The sequence below is a fragment of the Doryrhamphus excisus genome, chromosome 16 (assembly GCF_030265055.1).
Source record: "Doryrhamphus excisus isolate RoL2022-K1 chromosome 16, RoL_Dexc_1.0, whole genome shotgun sequence".
NCBI lineage: Eukaryota > Metazoa > Chordata > Actinopteri > Syngnathiformes > Syngnathidae > Doryrhamphus > Doryrhamphus excisus.
Genome location: NC_080481.1, coordinates 5631268 through 5656674, shown reverse-complemented (window position 1 = coordinate 5656674; position 25407 = coordinate 5631268). Strand labels below are relative to the sequence as shown.

Here is a 25407-nt window from a genome sequence, read left to right as displayed (position 1 = left end):
CCTCACTAAACAGCAACCAGGGGAGTCAGGCTAAGTTTGTTTGTTGCCTAAACAGGCTGCGGCAAACATTGAAATACTCAATAACAATAGATGAAAACATTCTTATTGATGATGTTGCTAAGTCTTGAGGTCATGGAAACGTTATGCAGTCATCACTACTTGGGAGGAACCACTAGTGGGTGAAATTGAATCAGGCCCGACAAGTTTATTACCTAAAAGGCTGTGGAACGCATCCAGACACAAAGCAAAAGGGAAGGTATTGAAATTTTGAGTTGAAAAATGTAATAACGTGTTTGTAAATGTTAGCTTTGATCCAAACCCGACTAGTTTAGTGCCTCAACAGGCTGTAGCAAAGGTACACGCTCACAACAAACAATGCTGTCCTTAAAAGGGCTGCAGTAAACATCCATGTCCATTTGAGTTATTGTTTGTATTGATGATATAGTTGCTATATCCTGAGGTGTTGGAGTGAAGTCATCATCCCTAACTGAGTCAGGCTCACGGACTTGGTTGCCTAGAGAGGTTGTGGTAAACATTCAAACACATAGTAACCATAGTTGTCTCGGATTAAAACATCCAAATGTCCTTATTGATCAAGTGGATCAAGTGGTTTTGTCACCACTTGGCAGGAGCCGGTAGAGGGTTAGACTGAATCAGACCCGACTAGTTTTTTGCCTAAAGGGGCTGCTTGTAAATAGCATCATAGTTTTGTGCCAAACCCGATTAGTTTGCCGCCTAAACGGGCGGTAAAGCTTGAATATCGCAAACATTGTCATTTTGCATTGAGAGCAAAACAAAGTTGATCGAGCTAACATTCGTATTGATGTTTAGCTACATTTTGAGGCCATGGAGTCGTAATGAAGTTCACTACTTGTCTTGTTTGCTGCATAAATAGGCTGCGGTACAAAGGTAACCACGAAGAAAATAGATAGTGGAATTTGGAATCCTAAAGACAGTAGAGTTACCAGGATGACCCCTTGTGCTATGATGTTAGCGTGATTACTTTGGCACCTCAAGTGCGTTTCATTTTCCCCATCACAAATGAGGACGTTTTTTTATAGATGTCTATGCGTCATACTTCCTGTTCCTGTTGATGTTGGTTGATGTTGATGCCCTCGTTAGCTCGGGTGTGACCTTCCCTGTTTGAAGTCCATCATCAAGCTGGTAGACAAAGTAAGTTCATTGTCTTGAGCTCATCATGATCATAACACACATCACGTCGTTGCTCCAGTGGGTGCTGCGTCAACCCCCAGAAGACAACCCCCCACATACTCAAACACCCCCACCCCCCTCCTCCAGGCATCCAGACTCTACAGTGTAGCTTGAGAGATTTTGACAAGTGGCTGCGCACAGAGGCAGAATCCTTGACCTATATCTTAATGAATGAATACTGCCAACACATCCACTGCTATGTATTATACCCCCCCACCCTCCCCGAACCTCCTCTTGCTCTCATCCAATAGCAACCCCAGCTCTCCCTTTCTACCCCAACTGTCTTTTCCCTGCGCACACACTTGTAAGATAATGGCGCTTTTGTTTCTCTCTGCCTCGCTCCGGTCCGAGAGGTTGATTTTACCCTGGCTCTCCACCGTCCAGCTGTCACAGCAACACACATCCGACCTTCCCGCTCGTTTTTCTGCACATTCCTGTCCTGGTTTGTCCGGTCTGGAAGGGAAATCTTCCAACTCCTACGTCCGTTACTGACTGACAGAGAGTTAAAGCCATAGCTTCATTTTAAGATGTGTAGCAAAGCCTGTTTTGACTTTTTTTTCATAAAGCTGTCAAGTGGTAGGAAGCTTAGATTTATTATAATGGGCATGTCAGTATTACAGTATATGGAAAATATAGCTTCTGATGGGAGTTAAATGGGGCCAAGTGGATCCACAGGGTCTCACTGAATTTGACAATGAAAAAGTTATAGTTATATAAAAAGTTTGATATGACATATAATATGAAAAATGGGCCCCGGGGGTAAAATGTGTCCATATGCAAATCTCCATCTCATCAATACATCAATATCAATAGAACAGCTTGTTGATTTTTTTAAAGATGAATAGACATGGCCAAGTTGTATACAGTTAAAGTGTTGCATGCTATCTAAAACACTGTACATGCTACACACACACTAGTGGTGGTACTAGCTTGTAGTCACAGCCTCTTCCACCAGCCTCTCCGACCACCACTAAACATACATCGATGTGGGGGCACTGGAGACGAGGTGGAGGGAGCAAGGATAGAACCGCCGACCTTCCCCCTCTGCCTCCTGAGCCACTGCCGCCATATAAAGGCATTCATGGAGCCTCAGCTTACAAAGAGTGGTCCGTATTACACAATATGTTTTGTTGACGCCTGGGGTGGGGGGGCATTGGTTCCATCGCTGTGGTGTCTCGCTCTTTATGTTCTCAGTCATGGGCCGCTCTAAATTTCAGCCCAAAACGCAGCCATTGTAGTGAAGTGTGTGATTCCAGCTTCCTGCACATCGGCATCTTCACGTGGAAAAAAGCCAATTAATAATCAATCATCAATTAGCTGGTTTCACAGGGCGGTGTGCTTGTTTTGTTTGAGGCAACTTGACAAGAAGTGAGCAACAAGAAAAGCGAGGGGTGTGTGTGTGAGTGTGAGTGTGTGTGTAGTGTTTGATGCCATGGGGCAGCTGTCAGGAACAGATGATTGTGTGTGTGTGTTAAGTGTGCATGGCTGCTTGTGTTCATTTAGATTTACATTTGTTTGACTGAGCGACACATGTGTCTTTTGTGCACGTGTTTTGCGTGTCCACGCAGAAGCAACACCCACACCGCCCCCCGTTGATGACGGCAGCCACTATAGCCTCTTGTTGTTGCCATGGCGACCACATCAGCCGGTGCGCTCAGGTCAGCGGCATCCCAAGGCCATATAGATAGCCACATTAAAACATCGTTAGAACACTTTTTTTTAGTAATCGTGTAAAAGTTGGTGTTTCTTCCACACGGGTGAATGAATGATGAATCATAACGAGTCCAGACCTCAGGTGATTCATGGTGACCAGAAGAATGACTCCTCTCCTGGGATAAATGTTGTGTTTATCCTGTAATGCATGAATACCACTCTGCTCTTTTTCAGTGATAGCACCTTACAGATGCATTCAACTTGGCATTAATTCGCACTTTGATGTATTTACTTCAGATCTCATAGCCTTCAAACTAACGTTCAAGGCTAGCATTAAGATATCAGTTGATTTGAATGCTATCACACCTGAACTATTGGCCAAAACTAGCATACAGTATGAGGCTAGCTTGAGTTGTGACTAGTTTTTCCAATGTTCAGCATACCATTTATAGCCATCTCAATCTTATTCCAATTTCTGAATTAATTTATCCATGATAAACCAAGAAACCGGTTGTTTTTAAATGATATTGCATTTATGTACAAAAGTATTCGCCATAACTGGCATATGAGGCTAGCTTTAGCTGTAGCTAGCTTTTAAAATGGTCACCACACTATTTATATCCTTTTCATCCATCTTATTTATCTTTCCCAGGTGTTTTTAAATGATATTGCATGAAAAATATACAAAACTCTTAGATAGTACAGGCATATGACGCTAGCTTTAGCTGTAGCTATACCTTTCAATGTTCACCATACTATTTATACTCTATTCACCCACTTTCTGAGGGGTAATTTGTCCATGTAAAAAAAAAAACGGTTATATTTAAATGATATTGCAAGCAAATGTACAAAAGTATTAGCCATAACTGGCATATGAGGCTGGCTTTAACTGTAGCTAGACCGTACAATGTTTGCCATACAATTTATATCCTTTTTACCCATCTTATTTCACTTTTGAAATTAATTTGTTTATTTTTAACCAAGAAATCGATTGTTTTTAAATTATATCTGAAATATACAAAACTGTTAGGCAGAACTCACGCATGAAGCTAGCTTTAGCTGTAGCAAGCTCTTAAAATATTCACCATATTATTTATATCCAATTCACTGATATTATTTTTAATGTTGAGGTTATTTGTCCACGTTAAATTGGATGTGATTCATATATTAATGACTGTACTGTAAATTAATAAATCACATGATTCAGATGCTGAACTATTAGCTTGCAGTAGCTTGGCAGACTAGCTTCAGCATTAGCTCACCTTTAAGATGCAAATGTTCAAGACCTGCTTGGGATTGCAAGAATTATTTTTTTTCCTAAGCAAGAAGGTTGTTGATTTTTGATGATGATGCATCTAAACACAAAACTTGTCATAGAAACCTGGTTGTGAAGCTTGCATTAGCGTTAGCTCACCCTTAACTGTCATAGCCCGCCAAAATGTCAGAATTTAAGGGATGTGTATCACAATACAATACAATACAATAACACACGGGAGGAGGCGCAACACACAGCCAAGCAAATGCTAAAGCTAGTGTAGCTTTAGCATTAGTTAAGGACTGAGGATGAGTGGTTTTGTTAGACGGTGGTTTGAACCCTGAGCATTTGTGCTACTTTAACCCTTGTATTATGTTATGGGTCAATTTGACCCGTTTCAGTTTTTGAGTTGACCAAAGTACTGGTTATCCTTTCTTTTTCTTCATGAAATTTTGTGACTTTTCCTCATCTAGGGTCATGAACTGGTGTGTAAAATTTGGACACTCTGATGTGTCGTGGTATGTCTGTGCTGAGTTTGTATACAAAGATGATGTTGCGGGTCATTTTGACCCGGACACTTTAATGTGGGTATATAGCTGTTCAGATCCAGAAAAAAACATGTCTCTTTGATGTAGTTTATTTTGACTGCCCAATTATTTGTATTTTGATTGCCATTGAAGAGCCATTCAGACCCAGGGTGTGTGTAGAGGAGGAACTTTCTCTCCCTTGTCCTTGTCACTGTTCTCATGTCATCTCTTTGAGATGCACACCAAAAATGAGCTCCAGAAGGTTTACAGCAGAAGAAACTTTATCACAGATATTGAACTGTGATTAGTGATGCAGAGGAAGAGATTTCAGAGACACAGGATCTTCCAGAGACTGAGGACAATCTTATTGATGATCCAGATTGTACAAAATCTAGCTATGCATGGAATATGCAAGGAACACAGGAAAGCTACCTGGAGGAGCATCTGAGAAGAATCAGAAGATGCATGTGGTGCTGGAGATGAGTGAAGGGCTGCAAGGTCATAACATCACATGTGAAAACTTCTTTACATCCTACCACCTCGAAGATGAACTTCTAAAGAGAAAGCTGACTATGTTGGGAACAGTCAGAAGAAATAAGCCAGAACTTCCCAGTGAAATTCTGAAGATGCAGGGCAGACCTCTGCATTCCTCAATATTTGCTTTCACTGAGAAAGCAACAGTTGTTTCATACTGCCCAAAGAGAAACAAGAATGTTCTTGTCATGAGCACGATGCACACAGATGCATCTCTGAGCACAAGAGAAGACATGAAGCCACAAATGATCCTGGACTACAACTCCACCAAAGGAGGAGTTGACAATCTGGACAAAGTCACAGCAACATACAGTTGCCAGCGCAAGACTGCTCGTTGGCCCTTGGTGATTTTCTAAAACATTGTGGACGTGTCTGCTTACAATGCCTATGTCCTGTGGACTGAAATCAACCAGCAGTGGAATGCCGGCAAATTGTACCGACGTCGACTTTTCCTGCAAGAACTCGGCAAAGCACTCGTCACTCCCAAGATCCAGAGGTGAGCCAGGTCACCTCAAACCCCAGCAGCTGTAGCTGTCATTGAAAAGGTTAGGATCCAGTGGATTCAGGTGTAAAGAAACGGAAAAGATGCCAGGTCTGTCCCTTCCGAGAGGACAGTAAAACAAGTACCTCTTGTGTAAAATGCAAGAATTACAATCTGCAGAAAGCATATAGTTACATTCTGTCCATCATGTGGAGAACACTGAAACTGTTGAACATTGAAAATCTGAGAAAATGGGGCAAGTTAAATGGAAAAAAGTGTTTGTGAAGAGGGAATAACTTCAACTAAATAGTTCTTAAACATAGTGTTGGTATTAAAAATGTATTGTATGTCTCTTTTCTAAATGCTTATATGATCTAAAATAAAGTTGTCATTGGTTCACCTGATTTTTTGACTGTTTTGAGTGGATTTACACAGTATGGGTCAAAATGACCCGCAACATAATCAATGTAATTTTTTTTCAACATAATACAAGGGTTAAAGCCGAAAAAACTTTCCAGGCTATTGTTCCAATTCCGAATTGTACGACATGACAGGCGTTTGACACTAGTCTGTGCTAGCAACAATTCTCAGCCAATTTTCCTCAAATGCTCATTGATTTATTGTCTGTGTCAGAGCCCTTTGGAATTGGAATAAGTCGTTACAAATCTACCAATCAGTGATGGCTTGGCTAGCAAACGCGCTTAAATGGCCGAGGCGTATCTTGGACCTCACGCTGTATCCAATCCGAGGCTTCACGGCTCGTCTTCGCTCTCATTTTCACAGGCCAGCGGCTCTCCGGGTCGCTCCACTGCCCGCTCCTTTCCCCGCTATGGCTGCAGACATAACAGCACCATCCATATTCTTTAGGCCCGGACGTCTGCCAGTGTCGTGCATCTGTCTCAGAGCGTTCCCCTCGACGCAACATCTTGATCTAGTGGCCCTCGAAGAGAGACTTCAAGAAACCCTGTCACTGGTGTAATCACACACATAATAAGATGCTCTTGGGAAGAAAAAAAAACAACTCCAGTGCTGTTCTGTGCTCCTGTTTCAATGCCATTCTGCCTCAATTCAACAAACAATACTCCTGCTGTTGTAGTTTATTCGTTTATTCGGGATGACACCAGACAGTGCCTTGGTTCAAAGGGGACCAACAAAATTGAGTAAACATGATCCATGCTAGAACCTGGTTGGGGAACATTTGAACTGACGGAAAGAGGATAGCGTGAGAAATCACTCACAACAGCAGCCCAAACATCGCCCGCTCGTGCTTGTTTAAGATGCATAGACAAGGATTGAAAATAATGGAAAGCAATAACAGAAAACAGAAAGATGTGCCAGTTTTCGTGAGGACGGCCTGTCACGATAACAAATTTTGCTGGTTGATGATTCTTCTATTAACTATCACCGATATTCGATAATTTCATCCTTTTTTTTACTTTTTAAACTAAAGATCATTCAGAGATCATTGTCATTGTCAAAACAACTACACACAGCGGCGCAATCGGTAGATAAAACAGACAAGACACTACCAACGTACAATGCAGAATATTAACCGAATAGGTGAGCTGTAACCATGTACTTCCCAGCCATTTACAAAAAACACAAAAACACTTCAATAAAACCTAGACACACACACAGTTATGTAGTGTACTGTTAAATTGTTATGGGGGGTCCGATTAGAGCTGTGTAAAATAACGGAGCATCGACCAGCTACCAGCATAGACCAGCATACAGTATGTTATTTTCATGCTGGAATGCTCAGCATGAAAACCCATTGTATGCTGGTCTAATCTGGTAGCTGGTCTCCAGACCAGCAATATCGGAAGTCCCTAAGAAAGAGAGAACACAACGGACAACCGATGGAAACCGGTGAGCGATTGACAATTAACAAAAATATACAAGGATTAGGGAAGTACTAGCAACTAGTAGCATCAACAAGAATGACCTTTATAGATGAAATTCCTAGTGTAGGCATTTTCTCCTACATGGCCGCAGTTTCTCTTTCTTTCCTTCCTTCCCCCCTGGTGCTAAGTTTGATCAAAGACTAATCTCCACAAGTAAGATGATTCAAATTAGCATCTGTTTCATTGTTAAGCTGGGACCAGATCCCACGGTGCGCCAGAAATACCCACAAACCAGAGAGAGGCAAGGCTTTCAATAACAATCCTACTACTACTACTGCTCATAAAAAAAATAATAATAATAATAATAAGGCAAGTCAATGATGGAAAACTACATCCCCACGCATGGTTGCTATTAAAAGGCAGTCAGAAGGCTTTTAAGTCGTAACGATCGACCGCACTCCGATGATCTGTGCAAGCGAGCTACGTAACTGTGACTCTCCATGATGAAAAGAAGTTGGGTGTACGGACACAGTCAGCATAAAGGAAACATTTCAGGCTACTTTGAGCGGCGGCACCAAACAAAACAACATCCCGCTGCTCCATTTAAAAGCACATCAGCAGCAGCAGCATGTAGACGTTCAGTACCATAATAATGATAATAATAATAATAATAATGCATACAAAGAGAAAAAAAGTGCAATAACAGGAAGGAGGCAGACGATAAAAATCGACTGTTTGCTTGCCTGGAGAAAATGTAAGCTAGTGGAAAAAAGGCCCATTCAGCATTTCATCAGTTCCACAAACAGGAGCAGCTGGGGCGTCCAAACATGCTGAAGTGGGCTAATTGGGACACTTTGGAGGCTCTTTCACTCTGGGTGGGAGTCAGCCGGAAAGTTAACTACCACGCCCACCCACTATTCTACACAACAACAACTGAAGAGAGGGACAAATAATCAGCAATTAGATTTGTTTCTGCTATTTTTCTGCTTAATTTTGTGAATGCAAGCAGGATGTCAATTGGGCTAGTTCTACCAAATGATTGCAAAAGTTAAGTCAAGGAGTCCCGCAAGTGTTTGTACCAGAGCTATTGTTATTCACTCACCATACTTGAACCATTTAGCTCCGCTTTACGGACATTTGTCCCACTTCAGAGGCGTATTTTTCCAGAAAATGCTCCTAGATCATACAGTTTTGGAGTACATTAAAATATATATAAATAAATATATATCTAATATAAAATATTAAAAAATATATATTTGCAGTGACACTATAAAGCCTATTGTTTGTCGCCCTGAATGAAACATTTTCAGGCATAAAAATGTCTAAATGATTGAACTAAATGAACTTAAATACAAATACAAGGGAGAAGAAGCATTATAACTGTGAAAACAGTACTGTATTCTACATTGGCCATGAGGTGTCGTATTTGTAAAGCCACTTAAAGCCGCAAGGAAGTATGCTGAAAGTACAGAAATAAACAAGGAACTTCTAACATGTGAGTCTGTGTATATTATTCTGATTATATCATCTGTATTGAGAAATATAAATGTAAAGGTGACTGTAGGGGTGTTATGTCATGTCTGGAGGGCTCTAACAATGTTAAAACCTGTATATAAATGATTGTAAACATGCCATCCCTACAGAAATATTAAATTTGCGATATCCTCTTTTGTGACAATTCACTTATCGTGGTTGGGTTGGGAACCAATTAACGGCCATAAACGAGGAACGACTAATTGTTTCTGTAATAAGCAGATTTTCGCGAAGCAGGATTTCTTATTTATGAATGGAATATTTTAAGTTCAAAAACTCTTCACAACCTACTAAATATGTTTTTTTTTAACATTACCAGAGACATTTAGACATGAAATAACACCCCTATGGTCACCCTGGTTTAAGTGGGTGCAGAGCTTTAGCATCATTATAGGGGGGGTTAAACTGAGGAATAGACAACAAAAAGTAATGACAGATGGCAACAACAGCAACAAGTGCTCTTTATAACTTGTTTTAAGAGGGGAGAAACGGTGAAAAGAGCAATAAGAAATAACAACAACAACAAAAAGTGCTAGCTTTAGCATGGTTAAAGGAGGCACAAATAGAGACGATGACGGACAAAGTAACAACTAGTGACATTTCATAGACCCAGAAAGTACGAGTTTTAGCCTGGTTTAAGAGGGGACAGATGGCGAATCACAAAGAAAAGCGAAATCAGGAAATATTTCTTTAGTTTTGGAACAGAGTACCAGAGTATCAAGGCTGAAGAAGGGACGGACAGACAGAATATGAAAAAACAATAAGAGCAATATAATACCGTGGTAGATTGGGGAGGGACCAAGTGTTGCTGTGCCATAAACATCTTTATGGCCAACATTGGGAAAGCAGTTATCAACGTTATTTGTCAGTGAAAGGCTGGCAAAAAGGGAATTCCATGGAATGAAAGTCAAAGCGGGCCGTGTTCAAGAGAAGTGTTTTTCTTTCTGGCACACGACTGTGAGAGTGGTTCCGCCTTCCTTCATGTTCCTTTCCAGCTTCCTCTCCACTTCCTGTCTGACTCAGTGTCGCATTCCCAGAACGCCCGTTTTTTCCGACCGAGCTTTGAGCGCTGCAGTTCGGCACATTGTCAGCAGGGCCGCTTACAGGTCAGCTCAGAGGACGTTCATGAACGACAAGCATGGAACCAAACTAGCACCCGTAGGAACCTGGATAAAAGGGGACTTGACTGTGGAACTGGTGTATGGTCTCTGTGTCCTGCTGGATGCTAGCTGGCTTGGACATGTATGTCCCTTCCGGGCCTGACTGCAGTGTGTGTGTGTGTGTATGTGTGTGTGTGTATGTGTGTGTGTGTGTGGACCGCACAGGATGGAGTTCTGGCCAGAAGTGAATGGAAAATCAGCACAGACTGCTTTCCTTTCCTCATGAGTGGCGAGCGCCAGGGACGGCGCAAATGTTTGTGAGTCGTAAATAGGTCCTGATGCTGCATCCGAGGAAAAGCGATGATGGCTGCAGACTGGTGTACAGCAAGGGTGTACAAAGTGTGGGCTGGGGGCCCATTTGTGGACTGCGGAACATCCTAAAAATAGAATTTCACAAGAAAATTGAAAAAAAAACCCAGCAGAAATTGATTTCTATAAGTCAAAATATTAAGGAAAAAAAGTTGCAATCTAAAAGTTGGATTTTCACAAAAAAAGGTTCAATTTCCTGAGAATAAAACTGGCAATATTATGAGGAAAGATACTTTCATTTTAGTAGCATAAGAATGCGGCCACACAGCAAGGGCCTTGAGTTCGATTCCACCCTCGGCCATCTCTGTGTGGAGTTTGCATGTTCTCCCCGTGCATACGTGGGTTTTCTCCGGATACTCCGGTTTCCTCCCCCATTCCAAAAACATGCTAGGTTAATTGGCCACTCCAAATTGTCCATAGGTATGAATGTGAGTGTGAATGGTTGTTTGTCTATATGTGCCCTGTGATTGGCTGGCCACCAGTCCAGGGTGGACCCCGCCTTTCGCCCGAAGACAGCTGGGATAGGCTCCAGCACCCCTGCGACCCTCGTGAGGATAAGCGGTAGAAAATGAACGAATGTTTTATTCTGTTTAGTCTTACTATTAACAGAAACAAATGACACATATGTTATCCAAATAAAGTTGAACTATGATGGCAATAAAGTCATAATATGAATCATGATAGAAGTTTCACTAGAAAGAAGTGGAAATAGTTGGCAAATTAAAAACAAAAACCAGCAGAAGTGGAAAAAAGAGCTGTAATTTGACAATAATAAAGCCAAAATATTACGAGAAAACAATGACAAATATAAATATAAACAAATATAAACTTGTGATATTATGAGGAAAAATAATGTCATTTTATTTTAAAGACATAATATTAAAAAAAAATTTAAGGATAAAAAGTTATAATGATACATAAAATGCAATTGTTGGGAATAAAGTCAATAATAAAAAAGAGCTGCAAAAATTGTATGTTTCTTTAATTTAAATATATGTTAGTTGCATAGAGTTGAAATATAAGTTGTGATATTATGAGAAACAAGCAAAACACACTTTGGGGAAATTAGGTTGGAGAAAAATGTAAAGTCCGAATATTACAGGAATAAGGTCATAATATGATAGAAAGGAAATGCACAAAAAGAGCAAAGAGTGAAGTTCATATTTATAATATGCTGTTTCACCTGTATGATGATGTAGGAGATATTGAAATATATATAACTTCTTATCACATAAGATAAGATATGCCTTAATTCATCCCTCAGTGGGGAAATTTGCATGCGTTACTTTACTAAATATCAAAGTTGCACCCTTTGATATTTCATTATGTAGCCCTTGCTGGTAAGAGGTTGGACAGCCTTGGTGTAAATATAAAGATTGTCCCTCCTCGGCCGTGCTTTGTGTCTCCCTGTGAGCAAAGCATCCGCTTTCCTCAAGCGCCCGCTGCTTTAATGCGACGCATCCGAGGGGGAAGATTGGCCTAAGTAACTAGACGCCAACTCCATTTGCAGCGCCCTGATCAAATTAGAGCCAGTGTGTTTGGCTGCGAGGTGGGAAAGGGGAACAGACGGAGCGCTGCCGGTTCTACCGCTGCGTGTCGGAACACGAGTTTCCTGCTTCCTGTTATTTGCACTCAAAACACACAATATGCTTTATTAACTCCTCTGTGTTCTAGGAGCATGTTGGATAAAGCAAACTACAACTGATCTTCGCTCCATAATGCTGGGCTTCCTACATATGACATGTCATGTTTTGGCACAACTGCACAACACAGCAGCAGCAGAACCAATGTTGGTGCAGTGGGATTCCTCAGTGGGATTCCTCAGGCCTGACCTCGGACCCCATAAAGGGGTTTCACATAAAAAAACAAAAACATCCAACTCTGAACTAGAGAAGAGCACGTTTAGGTTTGATTGACCGAGACTCCAAAAATCCCAAACAGGATAAGATAGTGCTGTTTGTCAGGGACTACTGGTTGAACTTTGACCCTTGAGCTCCACAGAGTCACACACTCACACTCAGGTTTGTGTTTGTTAACCTGGATAGTCGTTTGAAAAATGTATTTTTAAAATTATAATAATATAATTACTGTGTATGTTGTATGCAACCTAAGTGTTAGCATGCTAACTCCTAGCATGTTAACATTCCAAGCATGCTAAAATTAACATGTTAGTTTTTGCTATTTTCAAAGGTAAAGTTACATAGACTGTATTTTCATATTGGGTAAGCATGCTAACAGTTAGCATTGTCAGTATGCTAATGTTACAAGTTAGCATTTAAGCCATTTTCAAAGGTATAAATCTATACAAAGATTAAGCGCTATTATGCTAGGTGTTAGCATGCTAACAGCTAGCATTCTAACGTTAAGTTAGCATTTAATCCATTTTCTAATCCTTTTTATATTTGTGTATGAATCCACACAAAGAATAAGTGCCATTATGCTAGCTGTTATCATGCTAACAGTTAGCATGTTGGCATTGTTAAAATGCTAATGTTAACATGTTACCATTTAAGTTGTTTTCATAGGTATACATTTATGTTAAGACTAAGCACTATTATGCTAAGGGTTGGCATGTCGTGGGCTTGTATGTTGCATTGCTAGAATTAGAATTATTTTCAAAAGTATACACTTACATTGACATTGTCTCTATGTTAGATGTTAACATGCTAACCGTGTGTAAGCTGTGTGTAAGTGTACTAACAATGAGCATGTTAGCATTTTATCCATTTTCTCAGGTATTACCCTAGATCAGGGGTCGGCAACCTTTACTATGAAAAGAGCCATTTCACCCACTTGCCCACTAAAGCAAAATAGCCTGGAGCCGCAAAACGTTGTATGTTTAAAACAACATTGGAGGGGAAAAAAAAGACGAGTTGGAGTACTCTTGCTAGTACTGGAGATAAACTTTTGTTTTTAAATGAGCTCTAATTTATTTTTTAGAATCGTCAAATAACTCATTAATAATAATTAATAACTCAAATAACTCAAAGTATTACTCATTTCCCTTCATGTTAACCTGTCAGAGAGAACTGGATAGCATCCTGTCTGCTCATTCAGTGACCAGTCAGAACTCAGTCAGGATGCATTCATGGTCTCACACAAAGTTGGATTTTTGTAAACTCATAACAAAGACGTGCATTTTCACCACACGGGTGCTAAAAAATATTCAAGCATTGCAAAGGGAGCCGCAACAAAGAGGCTGGAGAGCCACATGCGGCTCTGGAGCCGCGGGTTGCTGACCCCTGCCCTAGATAGACACTGAGCACTATCATAGTATGTGTTAGCATGCAAAGAGTTAGCATGCTAGCCACAACATTTACATGCAGTTTCTCCCAAAATTGCACATTCTAGTTTAGTTGACATTGTTTTTTTCCCCCATCAGACCAATTAGACGGCAAACCATTCATGTAAACTTTACATTGTATGACAAAACATTTGGCTAAACTGTTTCTCTTTCCTGTGCCACCTCCAATTCCCATGCTTGGTTGGCATAATTATTAGCGCCAACCAACCCCCCAAACCACCCGTCCCTCCCCAGCCGTGCTGTTAATGAAATTGGCAGCTAATTGACTTTAGCATGTCTGTGTTGCATCACCGCATGGTTACATCACTTGAAAGCACATCCCGCTTGGGGGTACTTTTTTGTGGGCTTTCCCTCCGTGGTTCCAATGGCATGATCATACGATCAGACCCTTCGATGTGGCTGAAAAGGAATGAAGGGATTACTTTGATTGACATGATCCCGCACCCCATGGCTGCTAATTAAAGCCACCAGCAGTAACTCTTACATAACACATCTAGGCTGACGGAAATATTAGATCACAAGATCTAATGCAGAAACGTGCCAATGTAGTACTACTGTACGAGAATACTTCCTTGAGGTCCCTGCCAGGCCCACCCCCCGTGCATGCCGGTGATGTGTGAATTGGCCCCACATAGCAGCCAAGACCACGTGCCGCATTTAGGGAGCTTGTTAGCCAGCCAGGGTGACGGCTGCATGACGTCCTTCCTTCCTTACCTCCTTCCCTACTTCCTTCTTTCCTCAACCCCCTCCCACCACACTTTTATTGTGTTGTTTGTTCCATTGGAAGTGAAATTCAGCAGCTGTTCGGCAGCACCATGAAATTTGCCAAGTTAATATAAAAAATTCAAGTCTCTTTTTTACAAGTTGGTGTGGAACTAAATAATTAAACAGGTGGTCAATTAAACAGGAAGATCAGATTTTTACATATGGTAGCTTTTATTACTAGCTAAGCATGACATTACTGATTTTAACATGTAGGCAAGCATGAAGAAAGCGTCTTGTTGTGGCTCAAACAACATTAGTGGTTCCTGGCTGGTCCACCAATGTTACTCCAACTTACAATAAGCAATAAAAAGCAATAATCCATATTGCTTTCAACCTGTTATTTTTGGGTCACATTTTTACATATTGTGTCTTTAATGTGTCGATAATGCCCACATACCTTGAATATGCACTGCATGCTCATGTGCTTTATGTTTGATCATGAAAATCATGTTTGAGTTTGTGAGATCCAAACAAGAAAAAAATAGGGTTTTATTGCATAAAAACAACACAAATGCTGTCCTGGCTGGCCCGCCAAAACACACAGTGCTGCATAAGTTCTCCATGTTCATTTAAAAAAGATGTTGTTGTCTTTTTTACAAGGTGGTTTGGCATTGAATGATTTAGCAGGTGGTTGTTTATGGTCTGATTTTTACTTATGGTTGCTTTAATGTCTTGACAAATGCATATGCGTTTATGTGGACCTGCATGGTCCACTATAATTACATGAACTGTAGATGACGGAATCCGAGGTCCTTCTTATAACAATTAAGTCACTTGGTGTGTCTTTATGCTACGTTCACACCGACGCCGAATGTCGCGCTTTGAATCGGCGACAAATTTGGCGTCATTTTTCAAAAAATCTCACGAGCTCCTCAGATATGTTTATGCTCTGTTAAGCTCTGTTACGCAATGGAAAATTTCGAGATCCCGACTGCATCCCGCCTCTGATCCAGAGCATAATAAAGATGCAGCAGATCCATTGATCCTTTGAACCAAGCTCTGTTAAGCTTTCCTACGCTTTGAGCAAAACTTTGATAAGCTTTGTGACGCTTTGATAAGCTTTAATACGCTCTCCCCGCTTTACGCAATTCGTGACAGATCGCCTCAAATTTTTAAACAGTTTAAACATTTTTGGCGCTCTTGCCGAATGTCCCGAATTGCTCAAACCTTTCTTACGCTGTATTACGGTCTTTACGCTTTCATTAAGCTTTGTTACGCTTTGCCGCCGCTTTGCTCGCCGATTTAATTTGCCATCGATTCGGCGTCGGTGTGAACGTAGCATTAATGACCTGTGGATGCTAAAATTCATTTTGTGGGGGATAAAAATGCACGCTCATTCAGCTGTTCGTAGAATATTCAGCACAGCAAAGGTCAGCGTGTAGTATTTGTTTAGCGTGTGCAGGCAGATACAGCGCGGCAGGCGAGGGCGAGCGAGTGCGAGCGAGGGCGAGCGAGTGCGCTTTGATAGAGAGAGCAAACACAGCAAATCACATGCAAACGCGTTCGGGCTGGGGTGGTCTGGGACGTCAGCAGCAGCCGCCGAGACGAGTGAGTTTCTTTTATTCCTCTCCTTCCACGCTCCTTGACTTTACAGCTGTCGCTCATCACGGTGCACTCTCTCACCCCCCAGGCTGCCCTTTGCACCTGCTACCTGCTGCCAAGCGACTGCTTTGCCAAGTCCGTTTGTCTGCTTCAGCGCCTTCTAAATGTGCCGGAAGATTTAGCCCACAAAGCGGTCGCTCACACTTGACTCTCGAACTGGAAAAGCTGCCTTTTAAACTTAGTTCATGATGTATGAACACGTACAGCGCCAACTACTGGCCTGGCGTGCATATTATTATATATTATATATATATATATATATATATATATATATATATATATATATATATATATATATATATATATATATATATATATATATATATATATATATATATATATATATATATATATATATATATATATATATATATATATATATATATATATATATATATATTTATTTATTTATTTCTAAATAGAAAATTCTGGCAATTCTTTTCAACACGCCTGGAGTGTAAAACCCTGGGAAATTCATCTGGCTGTCAGGTTTAATTCACCGCCGATGCTATTTGTCGCCACGCGACGTTATTGCCTCGCTCGGGCGCTCTTGGTATTTTACAGGCGTCCTTGCTTTTGTGTAGCGTTAATAATGTGTAGCCTGACACCGCCGCGTCTCCTCCTTTCACATCCCGCCTTGATGTCAGCTGCGCTCCGCAAAACAGCCGGTTAACGGGGCTGCACTCTCCATTTCATTTAAGGGGGGGTTTCATTGGCAATTTTCTCGTTAAATCCAAACGTCTTTGAGAGGAGACTCACATCTTTGTTTATTTGGATGGCACAAAGAAACATGGTTACATAGCGCAGAGGTGTCCAATCTTTGTGTGATGCAAATGTAGATACTCGGGGTGCAATGGTACCTGTTCTATACTTTTTGCATACAAAAAAGTTAGCAAAAAATTAGCATTTTCTTATCAAATGCTATATTTTGTATTGTGTTATTAATATGAATCAATTCCGATTCCGAATTGGGATTTTGTTTTTCTTTTTTGAGTACAACTTTTTTTCTTCATATTTTGACTTTATTTTTTATTCTATTTTATGAAACCTTTGTCATTACGACTGTATTCAGGTCATATTTTGTCTTCATTCATGTAAAATTACATTCCAAAAATTACTATTTATTTTTGTTTATTTTTTTCACAATATTTTTAAAAATTAAACTTTATGCTGCTAACATGTTATTTATTTCTCTTACTGTTTTGACACTATTCTATTCTTTCTTCATTTTTGTTTTTATTTTTGCTAAATAATAATCTGCAAATGGCCCCCGGGCCGCACTTTGGGCACCCCTGGCATCAATGAATGAAAAAAAGGAATGAAAGTGTCCCGTCTCACAATTCACCTGACCAAAGTGTTTGTAAGTATCTAACTTTCATGGCCAAGCCGGAAGAAAGGCCACTTTGATGCAATATAAAGTAGTCTGTGTACAGCTTGTAGTTCAGTTTAGGACAGGTGGAATTCCTCTGTGAGGTTTTTGAAGCTCAACGTGGATACAGCCGAGGGTGGTTTTCTCCCAAGATGAAGACAGACTAGGATGTAAAAGCTCACGGGGGTGTGTGGGGGGGCAATTAAAGCATCACCTCTTGCTGCAGATCATGACAGGGAATTTTCCAGCAGGCGAGGAAGGCGGGCAGAAGTCATTAGAGTGAGGATGACGCGGTGCGGGTGACATCTTTTTACACATAAAGCGTCTTGCTGCTTCTTTTATTTTATTTTTACGATGTGACACATTCATGTGCCCTTGATGATGCGCCAGGCTGAGACTCAATTACCCCACCCCCCATGTCGACATGGTGTCTTTTAACGATGATGCCTCTGAGGATGATGAGGATCACTATAGTAGAACGCCCACCCAGTGCAAAGTGCACTCGTGTACGCACTTAATAGCACTCGAGTGCGCTTTAATGTGCCATAAATGAGCACACTGATGCTGGTTTAATGCAAAGTGAACACACGTGGCAAAGGCCACCCTTCCATCCCTCCATCCCTCCTTTCAGCACATCAACCTATTCCAGCCAATACTATAGGAGCACGCTGCTGTTTTTAGAAATCCACTCAAAAATAATCCTGGCCAGACATCCTTTAGATGGCAGGACGGCTGTTTTTATAAAACTACTCTCCTTTTTAAAGGACCTACTGGGAAAATACCAGGGACCTTTGACCGGGGCACTCCTGTTATATAGATGATCTTTACACAGTCTACACTGTATGACAACGCCCTCAGTGTTTTTTTTTTTGTGGGGGGGGGGGGGGGGGGCATTGTGCCAATGAAATAATGGCATTCACACAGCACACTTGGGATTGGCTAGGAGGAACACAACTGTTCTTTGGATTGAATGGATGGATGGCAGGAAGGAAGGATGGATGGATGAATTTTAGAAATGGTTGGGATGGTTGGAAGGAGGATGGAGAGAAGAATTGATGGATAGATAGTGATGGGAGATAGAAGGATGGAGAAATAGAAAGGTGGATGGATGATGGATGGATGGAGAAATAAGATGGATGGAAGGATGGATGGATGGATGGAGAACTAGGATGGTTGGAAGGATGGATGGATGGATGGATGGATGGAGAAATAGGATGGATGGATGGATGATGGATGTATATACTGTGGCAGCTAGGAATGTGAGGGATGATGGATGGATGGATGGATGATGGAGAAATAGGATGGTTGGAAGAATGGATAGATGGATGGAGAAATAGAATGGTTGGGTGGATAGATGATGGATGGATGGATGGATGGAGAAGTAGGATGGTTGGAAGAATGGATGGATGGATGGATGGATGGATGGATGGATGGATGGATGGAGAAATAGGATGGTTGGAAGAATGGATGGATGGATGGATGGATGGATGGATGGATGGATGGATGGAGAAATAGGATGGTTGGAAGGATGGATGGATGATGGATGGATGGATGGAGAAATAGGATGGTTGAAAGGATGGATGGATGATGGATGGATGGATGAATGGATATACTGTAGCAGCTAGGAATGTGAGGGATGGATGGATGGATGATGGATGGATGGATGAATGGATATACTGTAGCAGCTAGGAATGTGAGGGATGGATGGATGGATGATGGATGGATGGATGGATGGATGGATATACTGTAGCAGCTAGGAATGTGAGGGATGGATGGATGGATGATGGATGGATGGATGGATGGATATACTGTAGCAGCTAGGAATGTGAGGGATGGATGGATGGATGGATGATAGATGGATGGATGGATGGATGGATATACTGTAGCAGCTAGGAATGTGAGGGATGGATGGATGGATGATGGATGGATGGATGGATGGATGGATATACTGTAGCAGCTAGGAATGTGAGGGATGGATGGATGGATGATGGATGGATGGATGGATGGATGGATATACTGTAGCAGCTAGGAATGTGAGGGATGGATGGATGGATGATGGATGGATGGATGGATGGATGGATATACTGTAGCAGCTAGGAATGTGAGGGATGGATGAAGCAGTGAAGCAGAGATGATATTTCCAACTGAGACAAAGAAGAGTAGAAATAAATTCTTCTAGTTTACATGGGTGCTGGTGTTTGTATCCTTGGTCTTAATGTTCCTGGTCTCGTTCCTGGTTCCGTTGTTCTTGCTGACGATGAAGCTGGTGTTTGTATCCTTGGTCATAATGTTCCTGGTCTCGTTCCTGGTTCCGTTGTTCTCGTTCCTGCTGACGATGAAGCTGGTGTTTGTGTCTTTGGTATTGTTGACGTTCTTGTCCACGTCAGCAAGTTTCCGTCATTCCGGCAACAAGTTGATGTTGAAGGAAATCCTCTCATTAGCTGCAAATGTTCATCTCAGCGGGAAAGCTGCCAGGAATGAAATTAATTGCAAAGACGGAAAAAGACCCAACAACCAAAAGACGTCAGCTTGTCTTTCATTGATGTTGTTGTGATGGCGACAGAGCGCCGTCCTCGGCTTCGCTTAGGCGCTGAGATTTCACGCCGCAGCGTCATCATGAAAGGGAGGAAGGCGCTAATCCACAGCCATGAAATTACAATCTCCCTTTTCTTCCTCTTCCTGTCTTGACAACAACGCTCGCTTTGGGACGGCGTGAAGGGATTTACGTGCTGATGTTCTTTATCTCCCCAAAGACGACGTCCCGACGTGTGCGCCGATGCTGAGGAGATCAAGACGCTGAGCACGCGACCGACAGGTTTCACTTTTGACAAATGGAAGAATCCAACATCATTACCAGGAATGGCTGACTATATGCCTCATGAAGCAGCATGTGGTCAGAGAGAGCTGGGGTTGTCATTTCCACTTTCTCATGCACCCCTGATCATTATTCAAGTTTAACAATAAGGACTAAGAAGTAGCAGTCTGTCTCCAATTATAGCCGGAGTCAAGTATACGATGAAAGTGTAGTGGTTCACGTAGCTGACATCATTCGTACAGTACAGCCAGTGTAGGACTTCCATTGATAAAAATCATAGGAGCATGTTTACGTAAGAAAACGTGGATGGAGGATTTTAGACGGCTTGTGTGGTGGCCACAGTTTGACCCTGGAACAGACAAACTGTGTTTCAGCACAAACGTGAAACTTGTCCAGTAACGGCGCTTTCTGGGGGGCCTGAATGGCCGCTGGCACCAAAACCCCCAGCATGGACCCCAAGGACGTTTCCTGCAAGTTTATTGACTCATACGAAGTCTGTAAAGTGTTGGATGTTCTTTATCTGTCCCTCGAGTCTTTTACTAGCTGGCTTCGCCTCCTCTTTGTTTGGGAATGCTGAGTCAGCTTTTCACGTCATTAAAGCCTTTTCGGTCGCCACTTTCATGTCTTAGAGCTGGGGTGTCCAAAGTGCGGCTTGCAGCACATTCTAAACGTGTAATCATGAAGTTGTCATCATTTATGGGGAATGATGACATTAAAGACAAAATACTTTTTAAACGTTGTAAAGTAATGACAAACAAACCAAAAAATGAATAAAGTTGTCATTTTTGTAAAATTAAGTTGCAGATAAAATTATAATTACAAGAAGAAAGTTGAAATAGTTGGATAAAAATGTGAGCCAACAGCAGAATTGGAAAAAATGTTTTCTTGAGAACAAAGTCAAAATATTATTATTATTATTTATTACTAAAAGTATTGGAAATATGTGAATAAAGTCACAATAATCCAACAATAAAAAATATTAAGAGAACAAGGTCGTATTCTAATGAAAAAAAAGTGAGTTTTATGTGAATAAACTCACAATAATATTAGAAAAAGTCATTTTAGTAGCATGGAGTTCTAGCCATCCATTTCCTGTACCGCTTATCCCCACAAGGGTTGCGGGTGTGCTGGAGCCTATCCCAGCTGTGAAATATTATATTTTTTATATAATTTTTTTCAAGTTGCAATATTATGAGATACAATAGAAAATAAATGTATATATTTTTAGAAAATTAGACTGGGAGAAAAGTTTGACTTACACAGGAATAAAGTCCAAATAATACCAAATATTACTAGGATAAAATACAGGTCATATTCTAATGAGAAGAAAAGTCTCACTTTTTTCAGGAACAAAGCCATAATATTATGTGGAAAAATAATGCCATTTTAGAGAGTCAAATATGAAATTAAAAAAGATGTGTTAATTAGTCGGGCTCCAGCAGCCCCCCGCAACTCTTGTGAGGATAAGCGGTACAAAATGAATGAATGAATGAATAAACGTTAATTAGTGGTAATATTATGAGGCACAAAATGAAATAAAAACAGGTTTGGGAAAAATAATATGTAAATGAAGTCAATTGTTTAAGAGGAAAAATATGCTAATTGGCATTTAAACCTCAGCTGGTGTTATTCATCAGTACATACAAATAAATCTATTTATTTATGAAGAAGTGAACAACTATTAATATAACAATGTTCAACCAATGTTCGCATTTGTACATAACAATAATAATAATCATGCATTTCTTTTTTGTTTTTAACAATGAAAGTTAATATTTAGTTCATATTTATAAAGTCAATATTTCTACATGAAAAATGGGGTGATTTGCACTGTAGCTTTTTTAACCAGTGCTTTCGTGCCATGCATGTGTAAAACGTTGACCGCCGTTCATATGAACACATAAAGCAAAACTCAAGTGTGTAATGTGTCACACCGCACATGATCGACACGCCGCACACACACACCTGTCCCCATTTATAACGGGACATCCGGGCTATCCTCCCTGATGCTTGTTTCACCGCTGCTCCTAATCCCCCTTGGCTCGACATTCGGTAGCCCCCGACTCATCACCGCAACGATCTGATAAAGTCATCGGGAGATCAGCGCAGTCAATAAAAACAGATTTATACACCGTATGCTATCGGGGTGAGTGGCGTTTCTTGGAAGTTTGTTTTCCTTTGTCCTCCCTGAGACGTCGCCATGAGTCACTGCGCCAGGTGGCGAGGGTTGTGTGTCATCGCGTGGGAGGTATGAGTGTTTGGGGGCTGGTGCGGGGTGAGTCAGGTCAGGCTAATTTTTGTTGCATGTCTTTGAGGAATGTGCACATAACGCTTTCCTCCCTTTGTCTTCTTAATCCGTGAGACTGAGCTTTGACCCTGGGTCATTAACACTCGACTTTCCTTTTTCTTCCCTTCTTTCCAGGAAGATGTGAAGAGCGTTCCAAGGCTTGGACGGACTAGTTAGCCTGCATTGGTGGCCATCCGTCTTCCCTCCTTTGTGTCCTCTTCCTACGAATGAAGGCTTTCTCACCTCAGTCCAGAATGGGATTGTTAGCACCTCTGATAGCCTTGTGGCTCCTCGTGCCCCTCGCTGGCTGTGGCGCCCAGACATTCACCAGCTTCCACCCGGAGCGGCGGGACTGGTTCCTCAACCACCTGACCGTCCACCAAACCACAGGGGCGGTGTACATCGGAGCAGTCAACCGTGTCTACAAGCTCTCAGGCAACCTGACCCTCCTGGTGTCCCACGACACGGGCCCCGAGGATGACAACAAGGCCTGCTACCCGCCCCTCATCGTGCAACCCTGCTCAGAGCCCCTGGTGTCCACCAACAACGTCAACAAGCTGCTCCTCATCGACTACTCGCAGAACCGCTTGCTAGCTTGCGGCAGCCTCTACCAGGGCGTCTGCAAGCTCCTCAGACTGGACGACCTGTTCATCCTCGTGGAGCCGTCGCACAAGAAAGAGCACTACCTCTCCAGCGTCAACCAAACTGGGACCATGTATGGGGTCATCGTGCCTTCGCAGGGCCAGGACGGCACCCTGTTCATTGGGACGGCAGTAGACGGGAAGCAGGATTACTTCCCGACCATCTCCAGTCGAAAGCTTCCCCGTGACCCCGAATCGTCCGCCATGCTCGACTACGAGTTGCACACTGACTTTGTGTCCTCGCTCATTAAGATACCGTCTGACACGCTGGCGCTGGTGTCCCACTTCGACATCTACTACGTGTACGGCTTTGCCAGCGGCAGCTTCGTCTACTTCCTGACCGTGCAGCCCGAGACGCCAGAGAACGGCATGTCGTCCAGCAGCTCGGCCAGCGACCTCTTCTACACCTCGCGCATCGTCCGCCTCTGCAAGGACGACCGCAAGTTTCACTCCTACGTCTCGCTTCCCATCGGCTGCGTGAAGAACGGCGTGGAGTACCGCCTCCTGCAGGCCGCCTACCTGGGCAAGCCGGGCCGCTACCTGGCCACCTCGCTTCACATCAACGCCCAGGACGACGTGCTCTTCGCCGTCTTCTCAAAGGGGCAGAAGCAGTTTCACCGGCCGCCCGATGACTCGGCGCTATGCGCGTTCACCATCCGTGACATCAATGCGCGCATCAAGGAGCGCCTGCAGTCGTGCTACCAGGGCGAAGGACACCTGGAGCTCAACTGGCTGCTTGGGAAGGACGTGCAGTGCACCAAAGCGGTGAGTTGCGCCTGACAGAAACTTTAGACTGGACTTTAGACTTTAGACCCCAGCTATTATCGGACAGACTACTTGGTAAACAAAGGCGCTTGGTTATGTTTATTTGCGCTGTTTACTACACTAAACCTTCTTCCTGTCCAATAGGAGAAGGGAGTGATGTCACATGCCACTTAGTTTTGCTCGGCTTGTTTTACAGTGTGAAAAGAAATGGAACCGACGTGTGAAACAGACCAAGATTACTCATTTTATAAAAGACAAAGCCTTCAAGTGAACACCGCCGTAAAGCAGGGGTGGTCACAGTGCGGCCCAGGAGCCGTTTGTCGCTCGTGTCAGTTTATTTTATTGTCCTTCGACACATTCAAAAAATATAATTTCACAAGAAATAAAAAATATATTAAGTATATTAGGTATGAATGTGAGTGTGAATGGTTGTTTGTCTTTATGTGCCCTGTGATTGGTTGGCGACCAGTCCAGGGTGTACCCCGCCTCGCGCCCAAAGACAGCTGGGATAGGCTCCAGCAACCCCGCGACCCTCGTGAGGATAAGCGGTAGAAAATGAATGAATGAATAATAATATATAAATATTAATTTATATATTTTATTTATAATAATATATTAAATAATATATAAATAATTTTATACTATTTTTTATTATTATAATATATTAATAATATTACAATATTAAGATATATATTTTAAAATTCTAATATTATTGGGAAAAAAACTAAATATAGTTTTGAAAATTAGGTTGGGGAATGTATTTATTATAATATTATGTTACAAATTTTACATATGTGCACGCGTTGCCTTACAAAACATCAAACTCATCCTTTCATTTGCCGCGGTGAGAAAAGTTTGCAGGTCGCGGATGCTTGTGATGCTGTGGTAGATGGCATTCCTGGGGTGGAAATCCAAGCAATTATCTGGTGAAACAAGGCCACCGATGGGCTGCAAGTCTCTTGGTTTTGCTTCATTCCCCAGGAGGCCGCGGTTGCTTGATCGCTAATAGATATTTTACGATATTTCCATGCCTTTTTATGTGCCTTGTACAAAGCTTAGGTCCACGTATCCCCAGGCTGACCTCTGATCAGCGTCCTTTGTTGCTAATCCTGCACCCGCAGGCCTACAATTGACTACTGTTATGAAAATCACTGACTTCCTAATTAGCGGCACATCCGAGGTTATTATCCTGAAAGAGGGAGGAGTTCATCTTCGCTGAGGGTTCTCCGCTGAGGTTAGAGGATGGGCGATAGTGATGAGGAGGAGGAAGAAGCTGCTGCCTGATTTTCCCAGCTTCCCCGCAGAATCCCCAAATCCTGGCAGCGTGCGCTGCCGGCTGCCGGGCTGCACC

At 42.1% G+C, this 25407-nt stretch overlaps 1 protein-coding gene across 8 annotated transcripts in view; it reads left to right on the top strand.

Annotated features, from left to right (window-relative positions):
- Nucleotides 1-25407, top strand: part of LOC131104841 (plexin-A2-like) — a 178669-nt gene that overhangs the window by 3098 nt on the left and 150164 nt on the right. For 6 of the 8 annotated variants that reach the window (XM_058052407.1, XM_058052404.1, XM_058052408.1 and 3 more), the window contains exon 2: nt 22786-24056. In XM_058052407.1, the coding sequence (XP_057908390.1) occupies nt 22878-24056 (1179 nt within the window). In that variant the 5' untranslated portion in view covers nt 22786-22877. Of the gene's footprint in view, nt 1-15375; nt 16126-21561; nt 22510-22785; nt 24057-25407 lie in introns of those variants that run through there. The other 2 variants (XM_058052405.1, XM_058052406.1) reach the window with 2 other exon arrangements.